General features: G+C 52.3%; 7 protein-coding genes across 7 annotated transcripts; 4 read left to right on the top strand and 3 right to left on the bottom strand.

The window, feature by feature from the left end:
- Positions 1 to 2,493: 2,493 nt before the first annotated feature.
- CGCS363_v000257 (uncharacterized protein) lies at positions 2,494 to 3,500 on the top strand (the record flags this gene model as incomplete). Its single annotated transcript, XM_036632106.1, has 3 exons — positions 2,494 to 2,854; positions 2,924 to 3,410; positions 3,497 to 3,500. The coding sequence occupies 3 exons, from the start codon at positions 2,494 to 2,496 to the stop codon at positions 3,498 to 3,500; spliced, it is 852 nt and encodes a 283-aa protein (XP_036501570.1).
- Positions 3,501 to 4,276: 776 nt separating this feature from the next.
- CGCS363_v000256 (uncharacterized protein) lies at positions 4,277 to 5,087 on the bottom strand (the record flags this gene model as incomplete). Its single annotated transcript, XM_036632105.1, has 2 exons — positions 4,277 to 4,621; positions 4,674 to 5,087. 2 exons carry the CDS (start codon positions 5,085 to 5,087, stop codon positions 4,277 to 4,279), a joined length of 759 nt encoding a protein of 252 aa, XP_036501571.1.
- A 903-nt stretch (positions 5,088 to 5,990) lies between these two features.
- On the top strand, positions 5,991 to 6,821 carry CGCS363_v000255 (uncharacterized protein; the record flags this gene model as incomplete). The annotated part of the gene is made up of 1 exon (XM_036632104.1): positions 5,991 to 6,821. One exon carries the CDS (start codon positions 5,991 to 5,993, stop codon positions 6,819 to 6,821), a length of 831 nt encoding a protein of 276 aa, XP_036501572.1.
- A 6,348-nt stretch (positions 6,822 to 13,169) lies between these two features.
- On the top strand, positions 13,170 to 15,023 carry bcs1l (Mitochondrial chaperone BCS1; the record flags this gene model as incomplete). Its single annotated transcript, XM_036632103.1, has 1 exon — positions 13,170 to 15,023. One exon carries the CDS (start codon positions 13,170 to 13,172, stop codon positions 15,021 to 15,023), a length of 1,854 nt encoding a protein of 617 aa, XP_036501573.1.
- Positions 15,024 to 15,686: 663 nt separating this feature from the next.
- DCW1-6 (Mannan endo-1,6-alpha-mannosidase DCW1) lies at positions 15,687 to 17,208 on the top strand (the record flags this gene model as incomplete). The annotated part of the gene is made up of 3 exons (XM_036632102.1): positions 15,687 to 16,263; positions 16,318 to 16,562; positions 16,612 to 17,208. The coding sequence occupies 3 exons, from the start codon at positions 15,687 to 15,689 to the stop codon at positions 17,206 to 17,208; spliced, it is 1,419 nt and encodes a 472-aa protein (XP_036501566.1).
- A 230-nt stretch (positions 17,209 to 17,438) lies between these two features.
- On the bottom strand, positions 17,439 to 18,974 carry CGCS363_v000252 (uncharacterized protein; the record flags this gene model as incomplete). Its single annotated transcript, XM_036632101.1, has 3 exons — positions 17,439 to 18,217; positions 18,272 to 18,552; positions 18,610 to 18,974. The coding sequence occupies 3 exons, from the start codon at positions 18,972 to 18,974 to the stop codon at positions 17,439 to 17,441; spliced, it is 1,425 nt and encodes a 474-aa protein (XP_036501567.1).
- A 2,486-nt stretch (positions 18,975 to 21,460) lies between these two features.
- Positions 21,461 to 22,642, bottom strand: CGCS363_v000251 (Sterol uptake control protein 2; the record flags this gene model as incomplete). The annotated part of the gene is made up of 1 exon (XM_036632100.1): positions 21,461 to 22,642. One exon carries the CDS (start codon positions 22,640 to 22,642, stop codon positions 21,461 to 21,463), a length of 1,182 nt encoding a protein of 393 aa, XP_036501568.1.
- Between the last annotated feature and the right edge of the window lie 586 nt (positions 22,643 to 23,228).

The raw sequence follows: 23,228 nt of genomic DNA, 5'->3' as shown, positions 1-23,228 counted from the left end.
TGGTTTGTGTATTTCAGCAACAAATCCCGAACCGACAGCAATCTAAACATGCGTTGCACTTCATGCGAGCAAACAGGTCCTCTGGCTACAGAAAGTATCACTGTCAAGTGCACGTACAAGGAACTGCGACAGAGCGCTGAGAATGGATGCCCGCGATGCATATTCGTCTCAGCTTGGATTGAGGTGTGGGTTGACTGTTTAAACATCCTTGAGTCCACCAACATTTTGGCTTTCGAATTTGGCAGCGAGTGTAACATTTACACGGATGATGATGTAGTCATTCTAGATCTCTTCGACATGGACACTGAGACCGGTGAGTACTTGCATCATTACAGAACTCGTTTCAGTCCGTCAAACTGCACTTCATCTGAAGTAGGATACGGCGCATACTACCAAGTATAGTAAAGAGGAATTGAAAGGAATAAAGTTCTGACGGTCTACAGACGGTATGGAGCCTCCATTCACCATCGAAAGGATCGGCCAAAACCTTCCAAAAATCACGAATTCAAGCGCAACCGGAAAAGCCATAGACGGCTGGCTTTCAAGTTGCAAAAGATGGCACACAGAGTGTAAGTCTCCGTTAGAACTTGGCAGAGACTTCAGAGGGCCGACTAGAATCCTCGAAATCTTCAAGGACATAGTAGTCCTTCGAGAGAACGTCACCAATATGCGCTACGCCTGTCTTAGTCATTGTTGGGGTAACCCTGAAGAGATTTGCCAGACACGCCTAGAGAACATCAAAGATCGCAAGGACAAGGTGCCTTTGAATGCACTGACAGCGACTTTCCAAGATGCAGTCGAAATTTGCCGCTTATTGGATATCAAATTCATTTGGATCGACTCACTTTGCATTATCCAAGACAGTCCAGAAGATTGGGTGAGCGAGGCATCGAGAATGGCTGATATATACGAGAACGCGTACATCACCATCGCAGCCACAAAGTCCACGGGGTCGTCGGGAGGCTGCTACTCGGAGACGCCTAATGAATACATCGCGAGGCCTATTCCTGGCTACAAGAACGCCTTTTCACGATTCAAACTCCCCGGATTGCCTACTCACTGGGAAGATTTTGGCAGACAGAAAGAACTGCCTTTGTTCAACCGTGGCTGGATCTACCAGGAAATGCGACTGTCCCATCGGGTACTTCACTTCTGCGCCCAAGAGGTGATCTGGGACTGCAGATCGAGGACACTGAGACAAGAGGAGTCAGAAAGTAATGAAGGTCATGTCTCCCCCATCCAAGGACATATCGACTACAGTGATATGCCATATCACATTCCTTCCGAAAGACCAGATCTACTTTGGTATCGTATGATATCTGAGTACTCCAATCTCCGACTCACGAAAACTGATGAAGATCGAATGGCCGCCCTTGCTGGTATCGTCAAGCGGATACAAAATCATCACCAAAGGGGTAAATATCTCATTGGACTTTGGGAAAACTCACTGATTTTGGACTTGTGCTGGACAAGAGGTCTTATTTCTTCCCTGCACTCTCGAAGGAAATCGCGATATCCGAGCTGGTCGTGGGCATCGTTGTACACCCAAGTCAGTTGGGACAGCGATGTCGACAGGGGTTATGTGCCGTTATCCACCATCGAGGGTATCAGTGTTGTCTATGATGGGCCTGATAATTTGGGCAAGGCATCGGAATTTTCAATGTCTTCAATCACGATTAAGGCCCCCATTCTCAAGTGCAAGGTGGTGTATGCATCAGACGCAGAGGGCAAGCCTCAGGTGGTGGTCACAGAAGCAAAAGGCATAGTCGCCGGGGGATACACTCCAGACTTCATCATGCCTAGAACTCGAAGGCGAACGGGTTATGTTGCTGTGCTTTGTGGCAAAAGAACCGCGGTCTGCATGGCACTCCACCTGCAGAAGCGAAGGAAACGAGGTGCAGATGTGTACGAGCGCATGGGCCACGTTTGGATCGAACAGGAGCGTTTTGTTGGCAACTACAGAAGCAGGCCCTTGCTGGAACTACAGGGGATCAAGGACTTTTGGAGTATCTTGCCCGAGCCGAGTGTGGTAGACCTAGTATGACCGGTCAATTGACTACATCACAGCAGCTTCGCAATACTGTAGCTCGTCGATGAAAAGCTTGTGCGGATTGCTGGAAGGTGACAGTTCCCAATGTGGCAATTAGTTCGTAGGAGGACCCCTGAAACCGAGGCCCAGTGAAGAGGCCGGGCGCCTATCCCCGCAAACAGCAGTGTCACGCCGGTGCTGCACAGGCCAGCGCTACGCCCGAGGAGGAAATATAAGGTGCTGACAGCTCGTCCCTTCCCCGCTTCGCGTCCCCGGTGTTGTTGATCCTCCAGCATACCCCGGATTCGAGCAATCATCGGCTTGACATCCGACGAAGACCGTTGTTTTCATAGACCGCGTGCGCTACTTCTGCCTGAAATTTTCATTTGCACCAATTAATACAAATTTCTTTTTGCCTTCGACGGGTAGACGCGCCCAATTATTCACACATCGCTCGATTCACCATGACGTCTGACGACTTCACCCACGTCCCTCCCCCGTGGAAGCTCAAGGGCGACATCTACCTCTTCAGCTTCTGGACGCCCAGGAAGCAGGCAGAGCACCCGCCAACCATCACATACTCTCCTCTCGAGGCGAACTCATCCTACATCAATCCGGAAGGAAGTCGACCGTTGGGTGGCATCAGCATGGTTCAGATCATACGATACACCGAGAGCCCGGTAGGACCTTATGACGAGCTGATTTTAAGCCCCGGCTTTCATGAGTACACTGTGGAAGAGAATGGCAAGCGATTGAAGAAGAAGAATGCTAGGATCACGAGGATTTACGTGTCGCAAAAGCAGACTTGCTGGAATGGTCGCAAAAGTGAGTCGCGGTCTCATCTCTCATCTCATTTGAGAGCTCATGTGAGCAGTTACTGACAATAGACTCCAGACTGGAACATTCCCAAGCACCTTGCTGCTTTCAATTGGAAATATCATGTGGACGGCAGCACCCACGTCAAGGTCTTCCCGCACGACACCACAGGCGATCTCAAAGAAGCATCAGCCAGCACTACGCCACTCTTCCAAGCCACATTCAAGCCCGTTCCTTACGTGCCATCATTCCCGCTGTCGCTTAATCTTCTCTCTTACGTCGGTCTGGACGCCACACTTGTTCAGCCTCCGCTACCTGAAGGCAGCGGCAGCCAAGGTGAACTGCCCGGCACAAATCGATGGTGTAGCGTTGCGCCGGGGCAGTACTCGAAGAAAGCAAGCCTTGGCTGGTTCGACATTAGACAGGCCGATGAGAAGGGAAACATTGTGGGCGAGCATGAGAATTTCTGGCCTGGTCTGGGAAGGTGGCAGGTTGGCATCAAGATGGAGAACTCGGATGTCACTTTTGCGGTGCCCAAGTATTGGGACGCGCCGAAATCTGTATTGTGAGCGTTGGTGCATGTAGGAATATGAGGTTTGTGAAAGGATTTCACGATGAATGGATCGGAGATTCCATTCTAACGATGCGCAGATAGCATTATCTCACCAGATAAGATTCTGTCATAGCCTGCAACGTATCTTTCTTGACTCTGAATTCAAGTTTCCGAGAACGAGCGCGCTGTGGAAACCGGACTAGGGTACTGCAGCTCGCTTCATGAGACAAGACCCAGGATATTACACTCCCTTCTCCTTGTAAGAAGGGCACTCACCGCCGCTGCTCGTCTGACCGACATTTTCTAGAACATGGCCATCGAAGAACATCAAACATGACGCGTAACAACGGCAGGACCCAAAGTAGGGCATCCTACGCTCACACATGGCGACCGGCCTGCCTGCCAGGGGCGCTGCCGAGTTGCAGGGGATGAGATTTGTGACTCAGACTCCCGGCCAGTCTCCACGACCCCGATATATCCCACGCGGCAGCGTCCCATTACGATGACCTGCATCGGCACGCTCGGACATTAGCAACGTGGGATCGCACACCAGGACGCGGCTCACGTGAAGATGTGAAGAGGTGGTGGAGACATTCTCGTAACGGCCCGAAGCGACACTAAAGTAGTGCCTTTGAGGAAAAGCTTCAGTGATTAGTATTCATATCACATGAGCTAGATTGAACGACCTGATTCATTTTTGGACTGGTGTGGTTTGCAAATATACCACGAAACCCCACTCGCACGTGTCACCATCAGAAGTCGGTCTCACACCTACCCGCCTTACCCAGGTCACCAATTCCAAAGACAGCAGGTTTGGTCATCAATCGTGACTTCATTCATTTTAAACTATTGAAACGCTTTTGCTTAAACCTCCACATCTATGCTCTGACTCTCTCCTGGCCAACCTTAGCAGCGTGCTCCAGACCCTCAACAACCTCCTTGGGGACGGAGAGGAAGGGAGAGTGGGAGGCCTTGACGGAGTAGGTGAAGCCGTTGGGGCCGAGCTGCTGGGCCATGCCCTCCTGGATGGCGAGGGGAATGGCCTTGTCCTCCGTGCAGAAGAAGAACATGGAGTCAATCTCGTGCCAGGGCTCGTAGGTGACGACATCGTCGAAGACGGGCGCCGACTGGTGCTTCAGCTGGGAGATGGCCTTCGCCTGGAGCTCGGGCTCGACGTCGTGGTAGAAGATCTCCTCGGGAGTGAGGGCGTGGACGTAGTTACCCTGCAAGCATTAGTCATGAGTCTTGGTTCGTCTCATTTTGATCTCAACTTACGTCGAACTTCATCCAAGGAAGGAACTGGCCACCAAGCATAACCTTGATAGACTTGCCAACGGGGACGACGAAGGCGCTGAGGTAAACGAAGGTGATGACACCGCCCTTCTTACCCTCCTTAGCGCGCTGCTTGTAGCCGAGACCCTCGACGGCGTTGGCACCGACGAGACCGCCGTAGGAGTGGACGACCAGGACGATCTCCTTCTCCTCGTCGGCGAGTCTCTGGAGGACGGATCTCACAGCGGCAGCGTCATCGTTCAGGCCCTTGGTGGGGGGCTCAGCGCCGACGGAGGGGTACTCGACGGCGACGGTCTCGTAGCCCTTGGAGTTGAGGATCTGCTCGACGGGAGAGTAGCAGATCTCCTTGTGCCACGCACCAGGCGCGAGAACGAAGGTAGGCTTGGCAGCAGACATGATGTATGAGTTGTCGGTGATGGGTGATGTGATGTGGTGTAGAAAGATTAGCGAAAGGAGTCTGCAGGTTCGGTACACTCCGTTGCGTTGACAGCGTCCGCCCCCCTTTTTTTTCCCCGCTTATGCAAAAACATGAAAAAAAGCCAATTTTACGCTGTGACGCGCATTTCTCTGCATCGCACGCAAAACGCGTCAAAGTCATCACCAACACCTCAATTGCCGTCAATCACTATAGTCCCAGTAGTATTCAAACGTATAACTACACGATAGAGACATAAGGTGTGTATTTCATGCTTCCGTAGCAGTCAATCTACCCATCGAGGCATTGCCAACCCAGCTAGTCACCTCATCCCCATACCATTCGACCAACAAAAGGTCTATTTTCGTCATGAGAGATCAAGATGACATTTGCTGAGGAACAGAAGAAGAGACCTGCTGTATGACTTTATATATCTACTCAGCATACGGTTTGTATGGCTCTGAGTAATATATAAGCATACCAAGGGGCTTGATACGGTTCTTCAGAGCAAATGCTTTGGCAGTCAACAGGATTAATGACTCTCCTGATAGCTCAGCTTGTTCACGATATTGAGCAAGAGTCTACTGCTGTATAGATTGTGCCCTGTTACTTACAGTTTGCCGCTGGTCAGTACATGTCCGTGGTTTATTATATCAGATACATCGAGAAAGACGCCGGGCGACGACGACGATACAATGGCGCCCAGAATATCGAATCTACAGCTATCGACGATCGCGATGATACTGCCATTCGAAGACCAAAAGACCCACGAGCTGGCAAGTATCGTTGGCTGTACCGAACGAACGATTCGACGACATAGATCACGACGTAATATCACTGGCGAAGTGCAGAGATATAAGAGGTGCCGCCAGAGTCGACAAAAGATGGAAATATGGCATCGTACAGAGCTTCTTGAACTACTGCAGTACCGCAGCGATCTATCTCTTGAAGAGATGCAAGATTTCCTATTTGAAGCCTTCGAGATCCAGATCAGTCGTTCTGCAATCAGTCGACAGTTAAACTCAGCTGGCTGGACGAACAAGAAGTCCAAGATTATTGCTGCTCAGCGAAGTGACGAACTACGATACGAGTACTTGTACCGTATACGACGATATCGCCCCGACCAGCTGGTATTCGTCGACGAATCCGGCGTCAATAAGGATACTGGGATACGGAGGACTGGATGGGCGCCGAAAGGGCTTGCTGCGTTTCGAACTGCAGAGATTGATCGGTTTCAGAACTCTCGCGTACAGATCCTGCCAGCCCTCACGTTGAGCGGTATCCTACACTTGACTACGTATTATGGTACGACTGACGGCGATGGGTTCTTTCGTTGGCTACAGGAGTGCCTTATCCCGAAATGTGGGCGTTTTCCAGAGCCAAACTCTGTCATCGTTATGGATAACCTCTCCTGCCATCGTATACCTGAAATCGAGGGTTTATGCCGGGTATCAGGTGTCCATCTCGAGTTTCTGCCTCCGTATTCACCAGACTTCAACCCCATCGAAGAGTACTTCGGCGATCTAAAGCGATACATCAGGAAGACGTATTCGAAGTGGAACAACGATGAGAATGACACTCGGGATTTCATGGAATATCTACGTGACTGCGCTATGGAGATTGGGTATCGTCTACCCCAGATCGAGGGCCATTTCCGCCATTCGTTCGTCAACTTTGATGGGACAGAGCATATATTTGACGATATCGAACTATAAAAGGGAGGATTTGCTGCCAATATTGAACATCAGCAAGCAATCCAAATTTTCATCGTGCGTTCGCGCGCAATAGATCTTAATCGTGTCGTCATATGATGGTCAATCATCAAATCCATGATTGTAGCCAACAAGATTGCCAAAAGGTTAGCCACAAGCGCACCAGAACACAAAAAATATACCGTCGTCCATTGTTTTCGTCGGTAGCTACGTATACATATCAATTTTGCCTGTATAACGGCTGAAACGCGTTGTTGATGCTTGTGACGATGATTTGTGATGATGACACGTCATCACGATCAGAGACTTCAACCATAGTCAGAGACTTCAACTGCCCCTAACCAGTATCGGGATGGACCGAAGTGTATTGTTTGCAGATCCAAAATAACAGTAATTCTATTGCTTTTATACGTATAGAGCGGCAGTGTTGAATCTACGGCTATGGGTAGACTTTTCCGTGGTTGAACACGTCATGCAAAAAAATCGCGCATACAGTCAAACTTCACACCACTCTTGCTGTATCACTCTTCTTCGTTATCCTCCTCCGAGTAATACGTCTCTGTTGACGACGTATCACTCGAGATTTCAATCTGATTGTCCTCATCGCCTTGCTCGATTTCGTCTTGTTCGATCTGTAACTGCGTGGGCAGCATCTGCGACGCTGACAGCAGTGGTGACGAAACGAAACCAAAGAGTTCCGAAACGCCTACAAAGTTAGCCATATTCGACAGTAAACAGCTCTATATACACTCACCACGTCGACCAACTTCAACTGGCGTACCACGGATCTCTTGCTCGATGGATTGACGTGGCACTAGGGCGTCGATATGTCGGGATGACCCCAACTCGCCTGAAACTAGCGCCGCAGAGTTTTCAACTGGCGCCGCCGCCGTCCCTCCTGGCAATCCAGCGTATATTCTTGTATAAACATCTCCTTCTGACTCTCGATGGTTTGAATGAAGTTCAGAGTGAGATACCACGTCGGAGAGGGCGTCAGACTGCCCTCCGTAGTAGGCGCTGTTGTCTATGAAGGATTTGATCGAGTTCCTGACATCTTCGGTAAGATCTTGAGTAAAACCCTGTTCAGTAAACCAAATATCTGGTAACTTGCGAATTGCCCGCAAGCTACTGTCTACTGATCGCAGTTTCTGTAGCTTCTTTCTGAACCCTTCGTCGACGTTATATCGCTTGCCGCGGACGGATATAAACCACTTGATGAAGCTGGCCACTTGATCTAGAGCTTTTCGAGGCGAATCCGGTACCACTGGCGAGGACGAACGAATCGGGAGTGCGATACTTGGTTGACGAGTGCTTGGAAGGTTCAATGGCGGAAGAGTTGGCAACGAATACTGTGAGATGTTCGCATATGGCCAATATGCCGGCGGCGGCGGCGCCGGCGGCGGCAGCTGTACGTATGGGTTAGGATATTGAAGATGACGATCTGGCGCCCCCGCGTTGCCGTATATATTGACGATGGCGTTGCTGTTGGCGTTGGTTAGGCCAGATCTTGACCCTGATGATGGAAGTGCGGCATTTTCAGCCTTCTCTTCCGTCATCACTGTCGTCTCCTGGTTATCATCAACCTCCACGATATTCTTACTTCTCTTGCCCTGGCGTTTCTGATCCTCTATAAACTGGTCGTGAAGAATCTCACCAAGCAGTTCTTTAGGTGGTTCCATATTGTCAACGCCAGCCTGTCCAGTCATAATAGCCTTCGCCCACTTCTCTATATGGTGAGATTTGATCTTGTAGTGCTTCTGGCCTAGTATATAGCACCAGTTGAACTTCTCGTCGCCCGAACTATTCTTACATCTCTGGTACTCTGGGCAGATGTGCGTACGGAGAAGTTGTCTGTGCATACCCTCCTTCCGACGCTCGACGTTTGCAGGATCGTTAGCCTCACGATCGATCGCCTCTTGCATGCCGGCTGAAACGCCTGCTCGGCCACCTTTTCGAGGCGTTCGTACGCCAGTCACTATACCACCAGAGATTGGTACGGCGCTGTATTGCCACTTGACGGTGAGGTGGACTTCACCCCTCTCTTCAGCTTGTTCAAGAGAGGGGACAATATCAACCCATGGAATACTTGGCCAAGTGACCCCTCCAGTAGACGGATAGACCCGAGTGAAGATTGGTGTTGGTTTAGATGCGTTGGTGGGCTTCCTCCAAGCAACGACAACAGCGATATTGGCCTTCTTCACAATATACGAGTGAGCCACTTCTGCCTCAAGTTGGGCGCCGCTGTCTGCCTCCCAGTCTCTACTATTCGCATCTAATACAGGAGCAATACTGAATCTGTTATACGCGATGCTCTCGATGGTTAGATCGAGAACAGGTAAACCGTTACCCTTGAGCGCTGGGCCACGGGTAACCTGGATTTGTAGCAGAGTTGGTTCCTCGTTACCCATATCGTCCTCCTCTTCAAATACATCGTGGAACGACATAAACGTATCATCAGCGCTATGGCGAGGGGCCGTAGGCGTATCGTCCGCAAATCGAGTGGTTTGACGAGGGGTTGGGTTAACTGGGGTCGAGTCTGGTCGAAACGGTGGCATCGACGAAGGCAGAGTACTTCGGAGCCGGATCGTATGCGGCGGATCCTTCTTTCGCTTCCTCTGCGTTGTCGTTGCTTTTTGGCGAGAGGACGCTTTTGGAGCTCTTCGTGATGACGGAGGGGCTATAAGTACACGCTTTCTTCGCGATGTAGACTCAGCCGCCACCAAATCATTAGTCTCGGGTCCAGCCTCGGCGACGATAACCTCCTCGGCGGCCTCCTCGGCGGCCTCTTCGGCGGCGGCAGCCCGGCGAGCCCTCTCGGCGGGCGTAACGATCCTGATCGACGGCGAGGCAGAGCGTTGAGGAGGATCTCTGGCGGCGTCCTGTGCCAGTTGTTGTATACGTCGTTGTTTCCGCGTACCGTTGGCGATGGGTGACGGACGATGCCCAGAAGGGTCATCATCCGCCTGCCGAGCCGCGCGGCGGCGTTTAGGAGGCATCACGATGCCCTCAGATAATGAGATTCAATAGAAATAGATCAATTGAAGCCATCAGAATAGGTCAATTGCCGTACTACGAATATCTACGTGGCGTTGGGCAAATTTTCATGTATATACAGGGATTATGCGTGCGTAATTTCGGCAAAAAGGGGGGGCGGACGCTGTCAACGCAACGGAGTGTAGGAGAATTTCAGAAAGGCTTGTCAATATGAACCAAAGAAAGCGGCGAAGCGGTCAAGATCTTTAAATACCACTAGCCAAATGTGACAGCTGCAGCACCAGGTTCATCGCAATTTGTTGAATTGTTCCGTTTTGTTCCCCTCCTCTCAACCCCCCTCTCTCTGTATTCGTAACCCTGTGGCCCCCCGTTGAGCGATCCCTGCTAGAGCGCCCGCGGAAGGCTCAAGTCGGAAGTCGGAAAACCCTTGAGCTACCCACCAACATACGGCAATTGCAGCGGTTTCTCGCCAGTTTGACCGTTGTTTGCGGGTCCGGCGACTCACGAGGACGCATCCATTGCGGAGATTCTTCAGCGCAGCACCTCCCCAACGGGGTGACATCGTCCAGTAATGGGCCGAATAGGGACGATAGGGGTCCATATCGAGGGAACCGTGCGCAAACGTCAGAACAATTCAGGGGTCTGGAGGGCCATCGGTCTCTGCTGCGACGCTGGTTCGGATGCTCATCAATCTCAAGCAGAAACGGTCGGCACCGCTTACTTGCCCTTGCCGATATTTCTCAGCCAAAGTCGCATCGAAGTGGCGCCCTTCACCCTCTTCGAGCTCTTGCGAGGCTGTCGCTTGTGTTGTTTGCGGCTAAGTCCACGTGTCAGATGCATCTTCTTCGGATGCAGGGTTCATGGGGAGGGGTTGCATGTCGATCAAAGAGGGGAGTTTAAACTGGAACATGAGACGATATCGGAAGAGGGACCATGGCTATTTCATCCTCATATTTAGTTATCGCCAAGGTCTTGTTTCGACTTTCCATGGGAGCTGTCGACGAAGCCCGACTCTGGAGGGTCCTGAGCAAATTCACAGCGATGGCGACGACGACGATGAGGCCATTCTCCACCCGAAGCGAAGCAACACCGCAGGCCGACCTGGAATGGAGAACTCGAGGCGACTAGTTCCTGCACAGGAATCCTTCGGCAACTTGATTGATAAGGCGGATGACGAGTTGTCGATGATTTACGATTTTCCCGGCGTCTTCGAGAGCAATTATATAATTGCCGCCCTATTATTCATCACCTCGGGCGTCTTATCATCGTTTCATCGTTGGTAATTATGGCGCCCCGGATTGGTGGCTTTTTGGCAGCGCCTCGGAATCCGTATAACGCCGAATGTTCAAGACAAGTCTTCGGCCATGCGGTCCTCAAATCATTCAAAGGTCCCCGTATCGCATGTTCGAAGCTTCAATCCCCACGAAGTCTAGCGGTAAGCATGCCGTAAGCAGCAAGTTCCCGGATAAGGTGACCCATTTGGCCCTAGTCTGACAGGTGGGCACTGCAACGACACAGCAACGCGATACTCACCGCTCTGAATCCAGACCACGGCAGACGCATTGGATCGCCAGATTTCCGATGTCGTCTTGGTTTGGGAATCTTCGGATACCAGGTAGAAGACCAAGGGTGAAGGGTCGGCATTTGATGTCGATCCTATCTACAAATGAAACCGAACGCCGACCAGGGTCTTTGCGAAGACGCCGTAACCCACTGTGGATAGCGTCGAACTTAAGCTTCCGCGCCGTCTGCGAACTTCCCGTTGGTAGATATCATGCCGACTTTCGAAGTCGGTCGGTTGCGGAGACTTCACAAGTTGACGAGGTGGTTCGTTACATCAGCATCTCTCAAGCATAGCCACGCACTATGAATAGGCACCAGCCATGAACGGTGCTGAAATGCTGTGGGGGCCAAAGGAAGACCCTTATGCACTGACTCCGCGTTTGGCAAGAGGGAACCGATAGGGCTGAGCGAGCTGCAATGTGTTCCCAAACAGGAATGAATTTTTCGAGCTCTGCTGCAGAGTACTTTTGCTAGTGACAGCTATACATCGAACAACTCATTGAAAGGACGCAACTTCGGCCTAATATTTTGAAATTGAAGAGTCCAGAAACCAAGGTCGTGGCAAGTTTCTCCATGCACAGCCAGCCCTATGAGTCAGGAATTGAGGATCAAAAGATCTTTCGACAAGACCTTAGAACTCGTGGCTCGGTGGTCCGGAAAGAAAGAAGAACTTACATCAACATTTACTTACCTGATGAGCATTATATAATCCCCCGACAAAAGACAACTTACGATGCGCGTCTCGTCGATAGAATACTGAAAAATAGAAAGTCCGTTCTTGAAGTTACTCAGAGTCTTCATGATCTGAAACAGAAAGATGATGCATGAGCAGTGACCTTTCTGAAAATGATACTGTCTGCTCCGAAAATCATCTCGCTAGGTAGAAAACAAAATGCAAAACCGCAAGGCAGCCAGACTCTGGAATGAACGTGAGACCTTTACGGCTCCGCGATGTGTAGAGGCAGCAATTGGAACAAGTCCCACATATTAAAGATACTTCTGGAACTTGGCAGCAAATGGGTTGCCTTTGCCACTTTACCAGCTCTAAGTTTGAGGCTGAACGTGGGACCGCTCTCAACTTACGTCATTGTGAGAAGTGCTTGGCTGGTTATCGTACTATCTGATCTTTAACCGAAGTCCCCAATTGGCGATTATGATTGTGGAAAGACCCAATACAGGTGATTCGATTGTCAGCAAGCGCTTAACTCATTCGATGCCAACCCACATGATACCCATCTCAAATCGAAGTCACATAACAGCATGTTCGCGCACATCAGCTGTTTCAGGTGAACCAGAATGAAAAGCAATGTAGCACAAACAAAGTCCCTGAAATGGAGAATCCCGCATTCCTAAAAACAAGGCGGCCGCGAATGTCTCAGTTGTACAGCAGGGCGCTTTCTTACCCCACGATTGGCCCAGAACCAACGTCAGCTTTCTGTCCAGAAGCAGCAAATGGATAGCCGCCACATTCCAATCACATGCAGCAAGCGTCATGTAGCTGCAACTTATGCGGGTTAGCGTCCCGGTTCTAAGATCCATTTGAGGCTTAAACGCTACCGCCTGGAGCAAAGGCGCGCGTGATAGGGCTTAGGCAGCACCACGCAACGCCGCAGCCTTCTTTCTGCCTGCAGCTGCGGCCAGCGGGCGGCCTCATGCGTGTCTTGAAAACTTTCATAAGACTGACAGCAAGCCCCGGAATTTCTTTCCCTGATCACACGATATTTAACGACTTCATTTCGTCCACATGCATTCGGCGAGCGGCTGTCATTTCCTTCTCATGCGCACGAACCAACGATGAGCAACTTTCTTACGAAGGCCTCCTTGCTGACTGGCGCAGGCGACCAAGGAATAAGCGACTTCCTGGAGCGAAGTGCGCCTGGCTTTGGCGCTTTACAAAAGTTCTTTTCGCGATGGCTGAGGGTGGAGTTGACGACGATTTTCCTGCTCGTCACATTCGGAGCCGAGATCCCAAACGCGTTGACAGGTCTGCAAAAGCTATGGACGCAGGTCTACTGGTGGGTTACACGGTTCTTCACGGCGTCAATATCAATCGCAAGCAACGACAAGCTCAACCGGGAAGTGTTGAACTGGCTCGGCGCCCACGTGCTCACTCGCCAAGGCACCCGGATCCTGACGGCCCGCACGGAGGTCATACAGAATGATGCGTGGTACGACCGCAAGCCCGTTGAGCGCGACGATCTGCACCACGAGAAGAGAGTTCCGGTTCAATATCTGCCCACCTTCGGCACGACGTGGTTCATATTCGAAGGAGGCTTCTTCATGGTCCGTCGGGTGCCGCAGCGGAGTCCCGGCGCTACGTTCGGGATCCCGGACGAGTACTCCGCAGCTCCGCAGGGAGAGGAGCCACTTGTGGTCATGCGACTCGGCCGGTCGATAGAGCCTATCAAGAAATTTCTCGACAACTGCAGAGACTTTGCGGACAAGCAGCGGGAGTCTTTCATCACTGTTCGGGCTACGAAGAATCAGTACGGACAGGAGTCTTGGGATACGACGATTCTTCGGCCGATCAGATTGCTGGAGACCGTGCATTTTGACGAAAAGACCAAGTCGGAATTGGTTGACGACATTGAGACATACCTTGATCCTTCAACTCGAAAGTTCTATACCGAACGAGGCATCCCCTACCGGAGGGGCTATCTTTTCTACGGGCCACCCGGAACCGGCAAGACGTCTCTGTCTTTGGCTCTTGCAAGTCGCTTCAACCTCGAATTATACCTCGTTCACATCCCAAGCATCCGCGGAGACAGCGATCTGGAAAATCTATTCACGGCATTGCCGCCAAAATGCATCGTGTTGCTGGAAGACATTGACGCAGTCGGAATTGAACGGCGGAAGAAGCTCGACGTGGACGTTGACTCGGACGAAGATGATGCTGCCAGCGATGCGAGCAGTGAGAAAGAGTATGCCCGTTGTCGGTGCACATTATCCGGCCTGCTTAATGTGCTAGATGGAGTTGCATCCCAGGAGGGCCGCATTGTTCTTATGACATCGAACGTGGCCCACAAACTCGACAAGGCGCTCGTCCGACCTGGACGTATCGATCGGATGATTTATCTCGGCAATATCTCGCAGGAGAGTGCCAAGGGCATGTTTGAGCGAATGTACAGACCGCATTTGACGAACAAGCCAGCTCTACTAGAGAAGGGGCCCGAGGCTTCGCAACAGGGGACGCAGGATTTTGACGATTTAGTGGCGAGCTTCAGCAGTCACATCCCGGAGAATATGTTTACACCGGCACAACTCCAGGGCTTTCTGCTCAAGTACCGAAGCGACCCGAAAACAGCATTTGAACGGATCGAGGAGTGGGTCATGGAAGAAAAGGCCGTTATGGACGAGGAACAACGCCGTAAGAAGGCGGAGTCCACGAAGAAGGCCAGGAAGAAGAAAGCGTTGAAGAAGAAGGCTCTGAAGGCACTCGCTGCCAGCCAGGAAGCCGAGGTCGCAAAGAAGACCACAGAGACTCTGAAGGCAGCGCAAGTTCCAAATGCGGACGAGTCGAAACCCGATCCAACATCAGAGTCAACGGCTGTGAATGGAGAAAAGGAGACAGAATCTGGAGTCAAGAGTTCAGGAGAAGTTGCGGGTACGACGGTGGTTAACGGCGTTCAGGAGTCGGAAGCATCATAGAAGTACTGGCATGGATCATTGTTTTTGGCGCAACGGGAATGTTCTCCAATGAAGTTTGGGTATCCTTATGACAGGAGCAAACAGCGATTTTTGGCATTGTTTACTGCGATAAATTGCAGTTATTCTAGCTGCGCTAGGAGTTGAGAACGTAGCATTTTACCCCTTTCAAACAGCATTTAGCAGCATAGCCGAAATTTCCTGGAAGGAATCCGTACCCGAACACCTGAGCTCTGTCTGGGGCGCAAGTCCGCCGATCAATACGATCTGAGGACCTAAAATACTAGCTTAATTGGTTAGTGTCACCTTGCCGAGCAGGCAGCCGTTTGGAGGGGGCCAATTCGTGCGGCACAGCAGGGGTCGCGTTTGTCTGACTTCAGTAAGCACCAACGCGTTTCCACGAAATGGCGGTGTTTTCTCCTCTTGACACCGTCCTTATTCCTCTTCCATCCAGTATTCGGGCGTAATCGCATCTTCGTGAGGTGTCTCGTTCTGGTGGGATCGCATTCTTTGGGTCTATTTGTACGACTCCATCACACTCATTTCCGACAGCTGCTCGCTGTTCACTCTCTGGCAGACTAAAATCTGACTCTTGGCGCCAGTTTCTTCCACCATAACAATTTACCAGATCAGCTCAACCGTCCAAATCTGTGAGCTTTCTTCGATATGGTTGCGCTTCTTCCATCTGCCTTGTCGGGCGCCTTGCTCGTTTTGAGCTCTCTCCCCGGCGCCGCCGCGGAACTCAAAATCAGCTCTCGCGATGAGATCGTCGAGTCCTCCAGCAAGCTTGCTAAAAGCTTGTTCACTTTTTACGAAGGAGACAAGTATGGCGAGACTCCCGGCGTTCTTCCTGGGCCTCCCCAGTATACAACCGGGGACTATTATTGGTATCAAGGCGCCGCCTTCTGGCAGACGTACCTCGACTACCAGCACTTGACCGGAGATGATTCGTTCCAGGCCAGTGTTCTCAAGGGCATGGCGTTCCAGATCGGCCCGAACAACGACTACATGCCCCCGAACTGGACTGCAACCGCCGGTAATGACGACCAATGCTTCTGGGGCTCGGCCGCGCTGCAGGCCGCGGAATACCAACTGCCAAACGTCGATGGAAAACCGTCATGGATCGATTTGGCGAAGAATGTGTGGGAAACCCAAGCAAATCCGGATCGAGACGATGGAACTTGTGGCGGAGGACTGCGCTGGCAGATTTCGCCTATTAACAACGGATATGACTACAAGAACTGTAAGTATTTGACTCGGCTGTGCGGAGGAAACCCAATGCTGAGATGATCCACAGCGATGTCCAACGGATGCTTTCTGAGCATGAGCGCCCGACTTGCGAGATACACTGGTAACGACACGTACGCGAAACAAGCCGAGAAGACGTGGGACTGGCTGAGCACCGTGGGCTTCATTGACAACAAGACGTCAGCTGTGTACGATGGAGCCCATGTACCCTACAACTGTAGCGACATCAACAAGGCCCAGTGGTCTCAGAACGCTGCGATTCTCATTGAAGGCGCGGCATTCATGTACAATTTCGTAAGTTTTTCGAGAGATGTCCGCTTTCTCGGCGCTGACTTGACATTAGACCGACGGATCCGAGGTTTGGAAAGATCGCACCGCGAAACTAGTGAAATCAACTCTGGAAACCTTCTTTCCCAAGAAGATTGCCTACGAACCTGCGTGCGAGAGACTGGAGAAGGGCACCTGCCCTACCGATGCACTCTTCATGAAGGGCTATGTCCACCGTTGGCTTGCTGTCGCCACTCAGGTCGCCCCTTTCCTCTCGGAATCGGTTCTCCCAATGCTGCAGTCTTCCGCCGAGGCCGCCGCCAAGCACTGCATGGATAACTCCAACGGAAACGTCACATGTGGCTTCTACTGGAGCGAGGCCGAGTTCGTCGATCCCATGACTGCCGACAACACGACTGGGGTCGGTGAAGGGACAAGCGCCTTGAGTGCTATCTCAGGCCTGCTCATCGATTCGGCCAAGGCCCCTATTATTGACAAGACTGGAGGCAGCAGTGGCGGTTCAGGTTCAGGCTCAGGCTCAGGGGGTTCTGCCACCGGTACAACAGGCTCGCCATCGCCAACAGAGTCGCCTTCTGCTGGTACTCGTTTTGGTGTCGATGCAAAGACAACCTGGATTATTGGTGCCTTGGGAGTCTTTGCGTGGGTTATTTGATTCATGGACTGATGATAGTCCACTCACACTGGTTTAAACGGGATGATCGGTCATGCAAGCCTGAGAAATGCTTTGAATGATTCAATGAAATAATCTGACCGACTCGGATTTGTCTGGTCCTAATCTTCGCCAAATGCTGTCATCTGCCACATATCTTCGTAAACCGTCATTACATGCGTGATCCCGCCACGAACGTAGTATAGATGCTAATTCCCCTCGTCCATTACCGTTCACCTATGTGTGATCCGGCCACCCAGATATTCCTGCGTATCTTGCAGCACAATACCCGAGTCCTCCTCGTTCTCAATGAGATACCGCGGCACAGTCGCCGATCCCAATCCGATCAAAGTGTTATGCATATCCTTGGGGTTGATGGTGTCCTTCTGATAGTGACCCTGCCCCAGATAGTCGCTCGGCAAAACTTGCTCAACGTCCATCGTGTAAGAGTGGTAATCCGAAGGCACGGTCGAAACAACGTCGAAGACAGGCTCAAAGTCCACGTAGGACGCGCTGCCCAGCTCGTCAAAGTCGTCCACCGTGCCGGAGTGTGAATATGTCTGGTAGTCCTGCTGCATCTGCATTACGTAGTCCGTCTCAGCCGTCTTCTGCCGCGACTTGGAGCTGCGCGATGTGCTCGAGGTTTGTACTTGGTGTGCGGAGGGCATTGCCAGGGGCATCTCGTCCATGCCTTCCCAGCTGGCGTCCTGGTAGTCCGCGAGTTGGTATGATTGTGAAGCGCCGTAGCCGGCGCCGTTGCCTAATGTGCGACTGTAGCCGCCCGAGCTGGCTGAAGGGTACGCGCTTGATGCGTCTGTGTCGGGTGATGCACCGGCGCTTGAGTCCGAAATTCGGCGGTATTCCCGAGACCTGTCCGAATCGGCGTCGCTTCCATCCGAGTCATACATGACGGTGGACGTAGCGTAACCTCTCTCCCATCGGTCGACGGCCTTTTCCATTGCCTCAAACATGAGCTGCGCGGGAAGAAGACAAGGCATGTAAGAGTCGTGGTCTGTGTAACTCATTAGCAAGGGTGAATACAAGCCACAGTTTTGGGAACACCCACAAATCTCAACTCTCTTGGCCCACTCTTCCTGACCGGGGAAGAGCTTCATAAGAAGCTTGTGTCGGTACTTGTAGTCCAGCGATTGGCCGGTGGCTCTGACGGACAGATTCTCCAGAACGCGATGTTGGTCCTCGGTGAGCAGGGGCGGCTCATAGGGAGACCAGATCTTGGTGCAATTGCGTGCATGCGACGACTTTGACTCAGCCGGCTTGGAGCCATATCTTGCGCCACAGTTGTGGCACTGCTTGTCACTTCTCAGATGCACTCTTTTGATGTGCTCGCTGCAGTTGGTTAGCCGGGGTCTCCGCATTACCCGATTGAGACAATATGGCACTTACATGAGCTTTCCGATGCCGCCCTTGATGTTTCCATCGGTGCACGAGTTGCGAACATGCGTAAAAGCAGCCGGATTCCTGATGAAAAGAGGGCAAGCCAGGTTGACGCTCTTCTCGTCAACGTTGGAGTTGTCGTGGCGGTGGAACGGCAGACCCATCTCCCTCCTGAGCTCAGTCATGAGGAAGCTCTTCATGCCAGACCAGCCGACAGGCGACTCAGGGGTCATTTGCTGCTGGATGACCTCGATGGGGACGTTGGTAGCAAGCTTTGGTCTCTTGACCTCGAGGGTCTGGCTGGACTTGCTGTGGCCATGGCCACCCGCAGACTCACGGCTTCGCTGCCGAGCTCGCTTGGTGCTCTCGCCCATGGTTGTTAGTGGTCCAGAAATGTCGGTTCTGTTGCGGAGTAGCTGAATCGCCGAAGGAGTCGACGTTCTTGGTGAGATTCTTTAGTTGATCGATGCGTTGAGCGTGGTGTTGTCTGGTCTTGGACTCGGACCACTCAGTTGCTTCAGCAAGCTTGACAATGGTAGCGGGAACGGCGTCTTGTTGCTCTCGAACCCAGGCTTCGGTAAAACGGTTGCTAGGTCCCACGAATTTGGAGTCCTTGCGGATGACGGAGTCAAGTGAAAATGAAGGCGGTTGCTGCCGCGTAAATAGACCTGACGATCTCGTAGATCTAGATTTTGATCCAAACCAACAAAAAGTTAGCCCTATGTCCAATTCATGTAATCGGACGAGTATCCTGCTGGCCAAGGGTTATGGCCAGGCTTACACCCGATTGGGGCTAACTCACCTCTTTGGCGTGTTGTTGAGCACCATTCGGTTCAAGTCAGATAGACATGGAGAGCGGCCATCAACCCTGAACACGACACAGGACACACACACGCAACACAACCTCGAAAAAAGTCGGTCAAAGAGAGCAGAGGAGAGTCGAAACCGGTTCAAGGCATTCAGAGAGGTGAATTGGGATGGGAAAGAGAGAGAGATCGCGGTGGATTGCTCAACGGGGCGGCTTACGACTAAGAAGCAATCCCTCGATCGCAATTGCGATCGGGGCCAGCGGAGCCGTCCGCCACTCCCAACAAGTCGCGTTAGTCGCAATTGAGAACGTACAAAAGGGCCAAAAATGGGGTCAATGGGATCCTGAGATGCCCGGGGAGGCAGAACACGATTTGACGCATTTTCTTCAATGTGTGGTTGTACGACATGGCTGTGTGAAGGGGTTTTGGACAATTGCTTGGCGCAGTGTCTTACTGTTCACGAGTCTGGAGTGGACAAAGACGTTCGCTTATGCGCAGTTTATGGGCAATTTTCAACATTTCAAGTCGACAAACTACATGCTTAAAAGCCATTCCAGAGTCATCCATCAATGATTGGTCTTACAAGGACGAGGATTGATTTGCTCCGGCAAGTTGCACAATGCTTGGCTGGGAAGCGAGGCCTCGATGCCGGCTACTCGGGACCTCGCATGGCCCCTCCCAAGCCGTTACCAAGAGGCTGGATCGTGCTTCGCGGGGGGCAGGAGGGAAAAAATGAAACTGATGCCACGATTACTTATTGACGCATCGCCTGTTGGAACGGCTGCAGGGTCGTTAAGTGGGAAACACTATGGACGTGCTCTCGGAGAATTAGCTTAATATCGCTAAGGGCAATCCAGGGACCAGGTGCCTGGAAATCGGGTCTGGTTCATCCCCCACGTGGAAACACGCTGTTTCATAGAGATCCCAAGAACGACGATGGAAGTTTTTCAAACGCGTGATTTTAGGTTCGGATGGGGGAGGGTCCTGCAATAGATCGTCGCCCTCTACATGCAACGGCGGCGCGAAGTCTAGGCTCATCTTTTCAGGGTCTTCTTCCGTTTGGGGACAAGGGACTGGCACGACCGAGGCTTCATCACGAATGGCGGTCTACACAACGCTGGGCAGTGCAAAGTTACAGTCGCATTCATTCTGGAGAAGGAGAGATAGTATCGGCAATGTGCCTCACAAAGTCTGTTCCCCTTCTTGCTGCCCAACAGGGACGAAGGGTTCGTTGGGTGATCTATGGAATTTCCAGATTCTTAGATGAGAAACATCGGAAGATCCGGCATCCCCCGCCTCCAGGCCACACCCATGACTAGTCCCGACTCCTTCTCAACCTTGAGATGCTAGGCCGCAATGTAACCCATCAGTCGTCCTTCTCAGGTCGTCGGTATAGGATAAACGTTTCCCTTCCTTCCGGCATGTGTGGTGTGGAGGCCTGCGACCACCCGCATGCGTCAAGCGGCACGTGAGCTCCTAACCCTCGTCTGCGCCGTAATTCGCTCTTCCCCCCAACCTGTGCGAAGTCTAGAATGCGGCTTCTTCCGGCACGTTGGCTGGAGTGCCCTCATTGGACTTCAAATTCTGCATGCCGAGTCATCGACGGGAACCAGCATGGCAACTTGGCCTATCCCAGCTTTGTACGAGAAGTTAGTTGTCGGATAAACTTGGCCCATGTAGCACTGGCATGCGAACTTACCTTCCAAGACTGGTTCGAGAAAGCTTCGCCTTTCCTCTTGTTCTATCAGCGCGCCGACATCATCATCTCGTGCGATGCATGACGCGCTAGTTGCAGTGCATCAAGAAGACCTGGCCATGCAATAAGACAGCTCTATGGCCCATTTGAAACAACTCAGCGACCATTGGTTGGCTCGCGACATCCCGATATTGCATCCATGGATAGTGCGTCCAACAGTGCCATAGCTGCCCAGCCGATGGTCGAGTTGATTCCAGTATCATGCTTATATCAAGCCACTTGTTACTGCAGCTTCTGCCATCAACAGGGGTTGAACCGAAGAATGGAAACATAGCGTGCTGTACCGTCGTACCACTCAGTCGATGATGTTGCGTACCGACAACACACCGCTATCCGAGGGGGCAGGACGCTTGATCTGGTCCGCGGGCCATCGGAGCCAGTGGCTGTACTGAGGTTCCAGGGCCTGAAACAGACCGCCCATAAGATGTTCCGACCAACCTTGCATGAACCAAAAGTGCTCCAACGTCTGCACGAGGACGTTGAAATGGGCCAGCAATATGATGGGCAGGATGTGCTTCTGCTGGAGACGAACAACGAAATCATCCTCCATGCTGTACAGCCAGCGCATGATGCACTCGAACTTCCCCTGGACCTGGTCTACAGGCTCGGCTAGTGTGCCGAAAGTCATCTTGAAGCACTCTTCCAGGGATCCTAGTAACGTCGTGTACATCTGCCGGTCCTGCTCCGGGGCGGTGGCGACGAGATCGGCGAGCTCTTCGAAACGCTTCTCCCAGTGCACCATCTTGTGTACAGGGGTGGGCATTGGCGGGCAATGCGTCCACGTCTGTTCGAACGTCACGCCATCGTCTTTCCACCCTGCTATTATCGTCTGGATGCCCATCGTCTTGACGACGAACTTGACGCCACGGAGTAACGCCCACCAGGGGACCTCGCCCTCTTCCGCCACAATCAGGAGATGTCCCGGGCTCGGCCGCTTTGCGAATGTCGACAGACAGACCAGGACTGTCGTGTGGTAGAGTGCCTGGCAGTTGTCCTTGTTCAACTTCGGGATGATGTTGGTCACATCGGGCAGCGCGCTCGTCGAATGGCGCTCCGCCAGCGCCTCGTAGTGGCCGGCGTGGCTTGGGCGCAACCTCGCGAGGTGCTGCGCCGAGATGGCCAGGACCATGTGCAGGACATAATGGTGCTGAAAACCCAGCCGCGGAACGTGTTCTCTCCAGACGCGCGCGTCGCCCAGTGTAATGGCCGTGTGACACATGTAGTGGTGTAGGAGTTCGAGATCGTCCGGGTTCAGGACTTGGGGAAAGGAGGGCTCGACGGTCGCGGGCACGGCGGCTGGGGTGATTGGTGTTCGGGCGGACTCGGGCTCGGAGGCTGTCGGCGTCGGGAGTTTCTGGATATCGTCCCAGTTCTTGCGCGGACGGCCCCGTTTCTTCGGCGTCGGCGTCGGGGGTGATGATGCGGTCGGGGAGTGGGCGGGCGGGTTCGTCAACGGAGGGGCAAAGTCGCAATGCATCGAGAACCGGACGCAGTTGCCGCACTCGGGCTTGATTTCATCGCACTAAATACCAGGGAAACAGAGTCAGTCACGATGTGGGTTGAGCGTGAGGTCGACATGCTCTCGACGGGTGGTATGCTTGCCTTGACCTTTCTCCTCTTGCAATTCATGCACCCATTTCGAGATTTCTTATGGGATCTTCTCTTGTTCTTGCGACATGTACCACAGCAACAGCCAGCGCCAGCCGCGGCCTTGTGGTTTTGCGCCCTACATGTCGTAGAGTCTGGAGCTGAAGCCTGGCCTTCGTCGTCTCTCTCGTCCTTATCCATCGTTCGCGATCGCGTCCACGCCGGCCGGAGTTCTGGAGCGTACGTATCGATCAGGCTACAGACGTCGAATAGAATTGGCTGAGTGGGACCGAATATTCCATCCCGCCTGTACCGAACATGTGACGTCGTCTAGAATCTTCCGATGAGGGCCAGACACTGGCAATTGGCTTCGCTGATGCATCTTGGAGCGCTTTGAAGAGTACGGGAACACAGGGTCTCTTTGACTTGGCCGGACTTCTGCCCCCCGCCCGTGGACCTCGGAAGATTTCGTATTT

The sequence above is a fragment of the Colletotrichum siamense genome, assembly GCF_013390195.1.
Source record: "Colletotrichum siamense strain Cg363 chromosome Unknown KSG_Cg363_contig01, whole genome shotgun sequence".
Lineage (NCBI taxonomy): Eukaryota > Fungi > Ascomycota > Sordariomycetes > Glomerellales > Glomerellaceae > Colletotrichum > Colletotrichum siamense.
This window is presented reverse-complemented; position numbering and strand designations above follow the sequence as displayed.